We start from the raw sequence: 11,117 nt of genomic DNA on the forward strand, positions 1-11,117 counted from the left end.
GAGGCGTCGGTAGAAGGGCTCTCACTCCTACGGGGTTTCTGCTAGCGCTGTTTTTCTTTGGCCGCTACCTATGTATTTTCCCTATTTAATAAGTTTTCACCGCCTTTGAGACTCAAACCCAACGGAAGAATCTGCAAGCTAAGCTCCCACGTGGCTTTCGCCTGCGGGTGTGCGCAGGCGCAGTGGCGGGGCGCGCGGCGCTCACAGGGAAGTGCTGTCCGGCAGGCGCCCGGGCGGAGGCTGCGGCGGGAGCCGGCTGCGGGAGGCTGCGGGAGCCGCCGCGATGGCAGATGAGATAAGCAAGGCGCAGACTGCCCAGCCCGGGGGAGACACCATCTTCGGGAAAATAATTCGCAAGGAAATCCCGGCCAAAATCATTTTTGAGGATGACCGGGTAGGAATGGGAAAGAAGAGGGCGGAGGCGGGCGCGGGGACGTGCCGGAGCATCCCCGGCTGAGGCGGCAGCAGCGCGAGGTGCGGGGGTGGGGGACCCCGGGACGTGGGGGGAAGGGGGAGCCCCTGAACTGTTGTAAAGTCATGCCGGCTGTTACTGGCGCCGCCCTTCCCTCTCCTGGAGGAGAAGCTCCCCAGAAAACCCCACCCATGCCCAGCCAGCAATGACTGGGACCTCGTGCGTGCCGCTGCCCTTCTCCGGGCGACGGCGTTTGGCTTGGTTTGGTTTGGTTTGGTTTGAATAAAAGGAAAGGAAAGGGAGGGACTGGAAGATTTGTCCCGTACCTTACTGGAACTTGTCAGTTCCCAGCCCGCGGTCCTCGTCCTGCAGCCGGTCTCTCGGCTAGTTGTGGGACCGTGTCCGGAGCCTTTCCCGCTAAGCCGGGAATAAAAGGCCTTGGGGACCCCGGGGGGCGGGGAGATGGGGTTCCGTCCGCCTCCCCTTCGCTCGGGCCCCGAGCCCGCCTCGTCTGCTCTCAGAACTGCTGCGGCAACATAAAGCCGGCCCCGGGGCTCCCCCTGACCTCCCTGCCCTACCTCCAGGAAAGGCCATCTGTTAACAAGGCCTCTGTGCCGACCCTTCACCACCAGAAAGGACGCTATCTGGAGAGGGGGGAGGAGGCGTCCAGGGAGAGGGTGGCGCGTTTCTTCTGCCTTTGAGATTCCAGCCCCGCAGTCGCCATGCTGCGTGCCCCGGCGGGGGTTGCGGGGAGTACGGCAATCTTGGCAGCGCTCTGAGAGGTCAGGAATCTGATCGTTCACAGCGCTGCTCCAGCTTTCTAGTGGTGCCTGCGGGGGACCGGGATCTGAGGGACAGGAGGCACTGGACAGGCATTGGGGGGGGAATAACCTCTACAAGCGCAGCAGTAGCGACAAGAATAACCTTTGAAACCTGGCACTTTGCCAAATCAAACACACTGGTTCCACAGGAATGAAAAATAACCATGAGGCCACGTGAAGTTCTTAACTCTTTTTTACCTTAGTCATAGAAACATTTTTACTTGGAGGTGCGATTCTGTTAAAATTCTGGTTATGTTCAAAGTCCTAGTAGAATAGCAACAACACTGTCTGTGTCAGACCTGAAATGGACCTCTGCAGTCCTCTAGCCCACTGTTGTGTTTTATAAATGGAGAAACTGTCCTTGAGGGGAAGGGATTTGCCGAAGTCTCAACCTAACTGTATCCCATCTACCACCTCTATCTCCAACCACTCACCAGGGCAATGTAAGCTCCCTGAAGTCAGGAATAATTTTACTTGTATACTTTTCAGTTCCTATCATTTCTCAAAGTAGGAACTTGAAAAATTGTTCTTTTAACTGAATTTATTGAATTGGTCTTCAAATCTAATCTACCTGACTCAAATGTAATTACCCCCAAACACATTTAAAAGAAGGTTCAGGTAACCCAGATTTGACCTCTTCTTTGTCTCAAGATTTTACTTGAGGTAAGGTTTATAAATGGTTTATGGTTTATAAATAGCAAAGGAAAGTGCTGTTTCATTTCATTAAGAAAGTGTATGGTATACTTGTGCTCAGACCCTCTCCAAAAAAAAAATTGAAAGTGCATGGTAAACGTTGGTACTTATTTTCAGCATCTATGTAGGTTTTACTTTCAGAATTATTATATATTTTGAAGCAAAAAAACAAGGTACTAAGACCTCTCTATTCAGTCCCTTCTGTTAATTACCTGGGGGGGGGAAGAAATGTAATGTCATTAATAGTAAGGTTAACTAATATTCATCAGTTGCTTCTTGGACATCTTACCAGTTAGATGTTTTTACTGGTGCATTTTTTTCTGAACAACAGAATAACTTGATGTAAAGTACACATATATTGTGGTGGTGTATAGTAATCGTGATATTTTAGTAAGGTTGACAGGGAGTCCATTATAAGTATATGTGTGTTTGTATGTATACATACAGTAAAGGAGCAGCCAGTATCAAAATATTGGAATCTAACCCCTCTTGAGTTTTTTTTTTCCCCTTAAGGCTTATTATTCTAATAAGTTTATATGGATAATGTATACTATCTAGAATTTGAGTTATTTTTTGACCTACAGAAACTTTTATGTTTCTCTTTTTTACCCTAGTGTCTTGCTTTCCATGATGTTTCCCCACAAGCCCCAACTCATTTCCTGGTGATACCTAAGAAACCCATTACCCAGATATCTGTTGCAGAAGAAGAAGATGAAAATGTAAGTAAATATAATAAGAACTTTTTTTCCCTTTTGCTTTTTTTGGGGGGGAAGGCAGTTGGGGTTAAGTGACTTGGCCAGGGTCACAAGCTATTAAGTGTCTAGTGTTTGGTCTGAGGCCACGTACCTTTGCTTTTTAAAGTTGAAAAAATAACATTCTTGAAAGCTACATTTTAGAACAATTTATAAAACATTCGTTTTCAAAGTCGGTATTTCTGCAGAGGAGTATCTGAATACTGGTATTTTGTCTACCTTCTAGCTTTTCTTTTAATTTTGGCTGCTTATGTTTATTTTAGGAAAAGGCTTGCATTTATTCTGATTTCCTCTGTTAGCATTAATCAGTATTTGTTGAACACTGAAAGCAAGTTGGTAGTGATTTTAACACAAGGCAGTGTGCTGCAGGCCTGCTGAAGAAACTGAGAAGTCAGTTCTTTCTGTTCTCAATTAAGTATCATCAGTTTCTTCAACTAATTCTTAATATGCCATTATTGCTAATCCTCTCACTATCTTTGTCATTCTCTGGCTGTGAGAATGTTTCTCATAAAATGCAGGCTGCTAGCACGCAGAACTGGATTCAGTCCTCCAGATATGTTCTGATCATGGCTGCCTGCAGACAGATAACCTCCATCACAGTGGGTACTCACGGTACATTACTTAATGCAGGTTTTTCCTCTTTGGAATCATTTTGATTTGTGTAATGAGGTTTTTGTTATTTAACTAGTTTTTCTTTCAGATTTTCAGACCTTGGGATCCTGCCTATCTTTTCTTTTAATTCTTTGAAATTTTTCTACTAAAGACCTAGGGTGTTTATCAGATTATTTCTTTTATTACACAGTTAAATATCTCTCAGTGTTTGATTACTCAGAACAAACAACATTAGATTTTTGGGGGTACTTTTCATTAAACTTTCAAGAGGGGGTTTCTTTTTTTTTCTTACTGGGAAGAAAATATACAATATCTGCAGAGAAAACTTTAAGTAAAAAGTATACATGATTTAAATGTTAAGACATTGACACATGTAACTAGAAAGTTTTTAGCATTGTATTTTAAAACCAGTAGTTGACATAACTTATGCCTAGACAGTTGAGTTAGCCTAGGGGACACAGTGCCCAACTTTGAGTCAGGAAGATCTGAGTTAGAATTCTGCCTCACATACTAATTGTATGACTCTGGGCAAGGCACTCAACCTCTGTTGGCCTCAGTTTGCTCTTCTGTAAAAGTGAGATGATGGCATCTGCCTCTCAGGGTTCTGAGGATGAAGTGATCTGTATAAAGGCTTTGAAAACCTTAAAGCGCCGTGTAATTGCTAGCTGTTAAGATCTGATAGGAATTTTTAAAAGGAGGAAGATGGTAAAATCATGTCAGATATTCAAGTAATGAAATATCTGTTCAGAAATAAAACTAAGCATTTCATAGTCATTGGATTAGTTTGAAATAGAGATGATTAGATACAGATCTACCCAGAACAGGGGTGGGGAACCTGCGGCCTCAAGGCCACATGTATCCCTCTAGGTCTTCAAGTGCAGCCTTTTGACTGAATCAAAACTTCAAAGAACAAATCCCCTTAATAAAAGGATTTGTTCTGTAAAACTTGGACTTAGTCGAAAGACCTCACACAAGTACCTGAAAGGCCACATGTGACAGCAGGTTCTTCACCCCTGAGTCCAAGAATGACAGGGGAAAATCTTAGAAAAATGTTTAGGGTTATTTTAATGTATGATAAAACATTCAGAATTACATGGGGTTGATGTTGAACTTTTTAACCATTTGTTTCCTTATGCGCTTAATGTCTTAATATTCATTACAAATAAATATATAATTTTTTTAATGTATACTTGTGATTTTGTCTGTCCAAGGAATGTCAGTGTGGAAACTTTCTGCAGTTTTTCTGTAGCTTGTGATCTTAGAGTTGCTTGGGGGAGCACTGTAAGATTAAGTGACTTGTTAATTACAATACTTGAACTCAGGTTTTTCTGACTCCAATCCCAGTCTTCTATCCAATACATCACACTGCATGAGTACATGGGTCACTGGTGTGTGTCCATTTTGTTGAAATACCCCATATTTCCTCCTCAGAAATTAATTGGGTAGGGTCATGGTAATAATATTCTATTTTTTCTCTCATGTTATATGATTTAAAATACTAATTGTGCCTTTACCAAAACTTAATGACAGTACTGATTTATTTTTAGATACTGTAAATAGGTATGTTTTATCTAATTATGATTGAAATGAATTTCCTAGAGAAGCAAAACTAGTTTCATTCCTCATCAATGATATTTCTCCTTTACCTTAGAAATCTAAACAAATAGTTTATGGGAAAAGATTTTATTAGAGGTTGAAGGAAAATAATGAGAAAATGTTTTAAGAAGGTTAACTTTATATTGGCTTATGATTAGAAAATACAATTTATCAAGGTTCATTTTCTTCTCTGTCTCTTGTCCAGAATTACAAATTATTTTATTTGTCATTTATTATCCTTTACAAAATCTTTCTAAGATGCTTTATTGTGGCATGGAGAGGTAGTCTTGAGTTCTTAAGTTGCTATTATACTTCATCAGTTTCTACCTTGCTGAAAAGGGTTTGTGTTTGGGCCTGGAGACAGACTGAATCAATCCACAGTCTGAGAGCCAATCTAGCTAGGCAAGGAGAAACTCATCACCAGTAGATTTGCCTGTAGGTGATCAACCAACAAGGGTAAGTGTTCATTAAGTCCTTGCTGTGTGCCAAACACCATGTCAGATGTTGAGGATATAAAGACATAAATGGAACATCCCCTTCCCTTCAGGGAGCTTACAGTCTATTGGATAATGAATTCTTTGGTCATGACAACCAAGAAAGAAAGAAAAACTTAATGTATTAAATTAAATCCAGATTCTTCTGTGATGTCAATGGAATGGCAGAAAAGAGAACAGTAGGTGCTAAGGAGCATATTATATTAGCATGGTTTGTAAACATCCTGTTACTTACAAACAACGGTTAATTATCTTATATTGATGTTGTTAATTATAAATGTTAACTATTGTTACTCTAAATGTGAGATCTTTGTCCAATGACCCAATGAATTGATGGACTGCTAGCAGATTGAAATTATATTAGTACTGGTATTCTTGCAATAAGTAAAATCCAAAGTCCACAAAGTTTTGACTAAGCGGATAGATGGCATGGGTTTTCCTTGCAAAGGCAAAAAAAGGAGTTAGTGAAGTTGATCTTTGCCAAGTACAAATACTCGATAACATAGAAACAACACATTTAGTTACCTTGTCAGTCACTAACTACTTATTAAATGCTTCTTATGTTCCAAGTACTGTGCTAAGCACTTGTCTTTCAGTATTCGTGATGGGCATAAACAAAAAGATCACTATGAAGATAATTACAGCTTATTTGCCAATAGTTGTGACGGGGGCTGAAGTAAAGAAATTCTATGAAGAATTTGATGAGGTCTTCAGAAGCTAAATTTGATATTGACTTCGGAAGGATGGTGGAAAGTATATTGGAAACTTTAGCTCAGGTTTGAGATTTGATATCCAACTTGACCTCTTAAAAATTGTCATTGTAGATAAATGAAAACAAGCAGACATAATGACATTAATTGTCATCATTTCCTGCAAAAGCCTAAAGAGTTTGCCTTACTGAGCAAACATTTGATCTCCTTTCCAAATGGAGTTATATAGCTAAAAGTAAAATGATTTTAGGATACAAACTCATTTATAAAACACTGTACAGTGTATCCCTAAGGCTTAAAGCTTAAAGCTGCACTGAGACTTTTGGAACTCCCAGTACAGGAGGATGGCAGAAGATTAGAAGCAGTATTTTCCCAAAAAAACATCAGTCTACCCAAATGAATCACATCATCCCAAGAGCATTTATAGATAAAACTTGAAAGAAAAGTGACTCACTGTTGGAGACCACACCTTTATTGGCAGACAATTTACTGCAGAGAATATAATATCCCACTTTCTTTATTAGAGAAAAATACTTGCTTCAGCAAGGAGTATTTCATACATATGTTAAAAATATATGATGTTTGCTGAAAAACCAGCACAGTAATTCTTTTTAGTGTCCCTTTGATTATTGTCAAGTAAAGCATGATTGATACATGTGTATATATTATGAACATATAAAAATGTCTATTTGGTCATGTCATGGGAGAATGTACCTCAGAAGTTCCAAGTAGAAGAGGGATTTTCTTTGAATGGTAAAGTCCTTTAAGTTTTGGCTGGTTGCATTGAGCTTTACAACATTACAGGCCTCCCTCATTGGGATTAATGATGACTCAGAAGAGGTCAGCCTAACTATCTGGTGGTGTAATGGGAAAAGGGATGGATTTGAAGTTAGTGGCCCTGGCTTCAAATCTCAGCACTGCTACTTAATAATTGTTTAACTTTGGGCAAGTCATTTGACCTCAGCCTCCTTACCTGTAAAACAAGAAGGGGTTGGACTGTGGCCTCTAAGGTCCCTTCCAGCAGTAAATATAGGATGTTACTAAACTCTTAATGTAATTTTAAGCTCTTAAAACTTAAATTCTTTTATTGTTTTTTTTTTTGGTTTGTTTTGTTTTTTTTTTTAAAGGCAGTTGGGGTTAAGTGACTTGCCCAGAGTCACACAGCTAGTAAGTGTCAAGTGTTTGGTCTGAGATCGGATTTGAACTCGGGTCCTCCTGACTTCAGGGCCGATCTAGCTGCCCCCAAAAACTTAAATTGTTTTGAAAAATTCTTTGTTTGTTTGGATCTAAGATTTCAGCAAGATGGGAGCTTCAGTATGGAAATGTCTTCCATCAATGCAGATTGAAGACTTTTCTGTAAATAATAATAATTGCTAACTTGTATATAGCATTTACTATGTGCCAAGCACTGTGCTAAAGTTTTACAGTTATCTCATGTGATCCTCAAAACAACCTTGGGAAGTAGTTGGCCATAATTTCCCCCCATTTTGTAGGTGAGGAAACAGATAAAACGTTAAGTGACTTGCCCAGGGTCACTCAACTAGTAAGTGTCTGAGGCTGTATTTGAACTCAGGTCTTCCTTGAATACAGATCCAACTCCATCCAATGTACCATCTAGCTGCTCCTGTGATGTATATATTACAACACATTACATCTCACAGGAAAGAAATGAAAAATGCTCATTGCCCAGACTGACATGAAGGTGGATAGCCAGTATTTTGAGTGAGCAAGTAAATACAGGACAGACACTGTATGTGTGCTGTGTCAAGAATTGATCTTGGGGAAGAGACTAGGCTGAAAAGCATTTGAAAAGTTACAGCATGATTTTCACAATCCCCAGATTCTACCCATTTTTTTAAACACAGATATTTTTCTAATGATATGTGGTTAAACTTGAAACAGCATAATCTTTGAAAAATCAACATTTTAAGTTCTGCAGGGGTGGACACAAATAGCTTGCAGCATGTTTTCATTAATGACCTGCATGTAAGAAATGGTATCAAGACAATGTATGATTGGACAAAGAAGTGGATTGGATCAGTCTTGGTGACAGTAAGGGATAGTAGAGTGCTCCCTGGTATCCTCAGAAATACACAGGACAATTGACCCAATGGGGGGATCTTCTCTGAAGAGCATCTGTGAAATTGTGAAGAATTTGAAGGTATATTTGTCCAAAGGCTTTTTCTAGGGATAAATTTTAACTTGATAAATGGTTTATTACTTGTATCCAAATGTGGTAGGTTATATGTTGCTAGTGTTGATTATGTAATTTTTGTTCTTTCCTAGCTTCTTGGACACTTAATGATTGTTGGCAAGAAATGTGCAGCTGACCTGGGTCTGAAGAGAGGATACCGAATGGTGATCAATGAAGGTGCAGATGGGGGGCAATCTGTCTATCATATCCATCTGCATGTCCTTGGAGGACGTCAAATGCAATGGCCTCCTGGATAAATTGTTGGAATGATTTGTTTTATTTAGGGAGCAAGGCAGGTTTACAGCATATATGTTAAGCTGAGTATACTTAGTGTTTTCGGTGAAACAGGAAATTGGGAAATCACTTCAAAATGTACACAATAAAAGACAGTTATCTGTTTCCTGTGCTTCTGAATCTGACTAAATTTTTATTTTAAGTTTTTCCAATATATGGACTCTGTTTAAAAAAAAACACCTTAGAATTGGTGACAACTTTAAAGAGTGGTTCAATGTAGTTTACTTAGTGTTTAGACATGTTTCTATTTAGGGAGCAAGTGTTGGAGGTAAAGAACCTACAAATAATTTTTTTAATCCTGGGTTTGGCAATGAGTGCATAATCAGTGTGGTTTAACAGCAATATATGGGAGATTTAATGACTACCTGCTATAGAAGCCACTTGTCAATTTGCATTGGGGGGGCGCTATTGTAGCTGTTCATCTTCAAAGGAGAAAATTAAGTACCCATTTGTTCCTTTAAAGGGGGGGGGCAGTTAGGTGGCGCAGTGTATAGAGCACTGGCCCTGAAGTCAGGAGGACCTGAGTTCAAATCAGGCCTCAGATCAAACACTTGACACTTACTAGCCGTGTGACCCTGGGCAAGTCACTTAACCCCAATTACCTAAAAATTTAAAAAAAAAAAAAAGAGAGAGAGAGAGAATCTGCTGTGACTCAGGCTTTTATTTGACTTCGTATATCCCATTCCCCCACCCCATTATCAATAATGCATCAATTCTATTCAGTTTCCATTAGGGTTTCTTTGACCAAGAAATATTCTACTCAAAGGAAATTATTCCCGCTTATTAATAGAGAAAATGCTTAATTGGCCTGAAAATATTCACAACTGGAAGAGTGGAGGCTTGAATTCAAAGAAAGAGAATGAGTGTTGATGAAATACCCTCTTACCCATTGAATAACTGATGGTATAACAAATGGTTTCCCATTATAGTTAAAATAGATATTCATATATTAATCAGGACAAATTGAGAAAGTCCTCCAACAAAACAAGATGTGTCCCATACTGTCCTTACTGATAACACTAGTCTTGTCAATGTTGATTTTTTTTATTCCAATTGAAACCATTGAATTCCGGGTAAATCCCAAGCTGAATCTGCTTATCCTTTTCAAGAATGTGAATATTACATAGAAAGCAAGAAGATTTTAATATGGGCCTCCAATATTCTTTACTCAATAGAACCATAACAAATTTATCTGTTTTTACTAAAGAACACTGTCTTCGAAAGGGTAAGTATATTCAAGCTAGAATAAAGTAATTGACATGGAATTCAGTGTTTTATTTCAATTGGAATAAGGAACATCAGATCTGTGGCTGTGAGGAGGAGTGGTATGGATCACTTCCTGTTTTGTTGGATTACCTTTTCACTTTGTTCTTATTAATCAATGAATATCTATTGTGGATTTAAGGGGAAGCCATTTCTTATGAGGTAAGTCATTTAATGGGCAAAATTTTATTTCATCAAGGCTTGTTTTCTTTCATTGGATTCAGTGCATTACAATAGGCCTAGACTATATCCATCTTGAGTATTCTGGGTCCAGTTAAGACTTTTCTCTTTCCCTTAATTGGTAGAAAGGAACTTTTTCTTGGGCAAAGAAATCCTAATGGAACTTTAATGGACTTGGTGCATTGATGAGAATAGTGAGGATCCAGGAAATCAAATAAATGCCCTGAATGACAGCAGATTTTCTGTCTTGCTGTGCAATGGTTTCCATTTATAAGGAAACATTCTCTCTCTGTAAATCCCCTGCCTAACTTTAGAGGAAAGCAAGATAATGAACTTCCATCCATTTACACGGAGGACAGTGCAGCATTGGGGTATTTGAGTGCTACCCTAGATGTCAAAATGCAGCCCCTAAGACTTGGGGCGGGGAGGGGGAGGGCTCAGCCAAGATGGTGGAATAAAAGTAGTGACTTGAACTCTCCCCCAAACCTCTCCAAATACCTGTAAAAAATTGCTATAAACAAACTCTAAAGCAGCAGAACCCACAAAAAGACAGAGTGAAACAAATTTCCAGTCTAAGACAACCTGAATGGTTGATTGGAAAGGTCTGTCTTGCCTGGCTGGGAGAGGAATGCAGTTCAGCCTGGTCAGGCAGGCAAAACAGGCGTCAGAGGACTGAATCATGGGCAGCTGTTGTGGTTTCCAGACTTTTCAACCCACGAATGCCAAAGACAACTTAGGAGGTCGGTGGGAAAAGTCTGTGACTGCAGTGAGAGAGAAGCTCAGTCCCAGCCCCAGTTCTAGCTCAGCCCTAGGGCGGTGGCTGCTTTGGGAACTTCTGGCCCACAGACAGACTGGGAATAGAGTCGGTGATTAGAGGGGGATTGCAGGGATCTCTTTGCTGGTGCTGAGGCAGGATTCTCTTGCTTTGCCCGTGCTTGGATCAGGGTCACAGTTCTAAGGAGCAGTCCTGGGGCAAAGAGGAGCGCTGGTGTGGTGGAGCTTGTAGTGGCGGTTGAGAGAGAATCCTCACAGTTGCCAAGGCAGAAAAGAGTGCTTGTGGTCACTCATAGACCAGAGCATATGCCAGGAAAGGAGT

At 40.1% G+C, this 11,117-nt stretch overlaps 1 protein-coding gene across 1 annotated transcript; it reads left to right on the forward strand.

Annotated features, from left to right (window-relative positions):
- The first annotated feature begins 225 nt into the window (after window positions 1-225).
- On the forward strand, window positions 226-8,698 carry HINT1 (histidine triad nucleotide binding protein 1). Its single transcript, XM_027869216.1, has 3 exons — window positions 226-394; window positions 2,541-2,645; window positions 8,377-8,698. Exons 1-3 carry the CDS (start codon window positions 284-286, stop codon window positions 8,539-8,541), a joined length of 381 nt encoding a protein of 126 aa, XP_027725017.1. The 5' UTR covers window positions 226-283; the 3' UTR covers window positions 8,542-8,698.
- The last annotated feature ends 2,419 nt before the right edge of the window (window positions 8,699-11,117 follow it).

Source organism: Vombatus ursinus, unplaced genomic scaffold (genome assembly GCF_900497805.2).
Source record: "Vombatus ursinus unplaced genomic scaffold, bare-nosed wombat genome assembly UNPS02014792.1, whole genome shotgun sequence".
NCBI lineage: Eukaryota > Metazoa > Chordata > Mammalia > Diprotodontia > Vombatidae > Vombatus > Vombatus ursinus.

Bases quoted from the DNA above. Each gene is read 5' to 3' on its own strand.
- HINT1 (XM_027869216.1), top strand. From the start codon at position 284: ATGGCAGATGAGATAAGCAAGGCGCAGACTGCCCAGCCCGGGGGAGAC. The intron at 395-2,540 runs GTAGGAATGGGA...TTTTTACCCTAG, and splicing joins TCATTTTTGAGGATGACCGG to TGTCTTGCTTTCCATGATGT. The intron at 2,646-8,376 runs GTAAGTAAATAT...GTTCTTTCCTAG, and splicing joins CAGAAGAAGAAGATGAAAAT to CTTCTTGGACACTTAATGAT.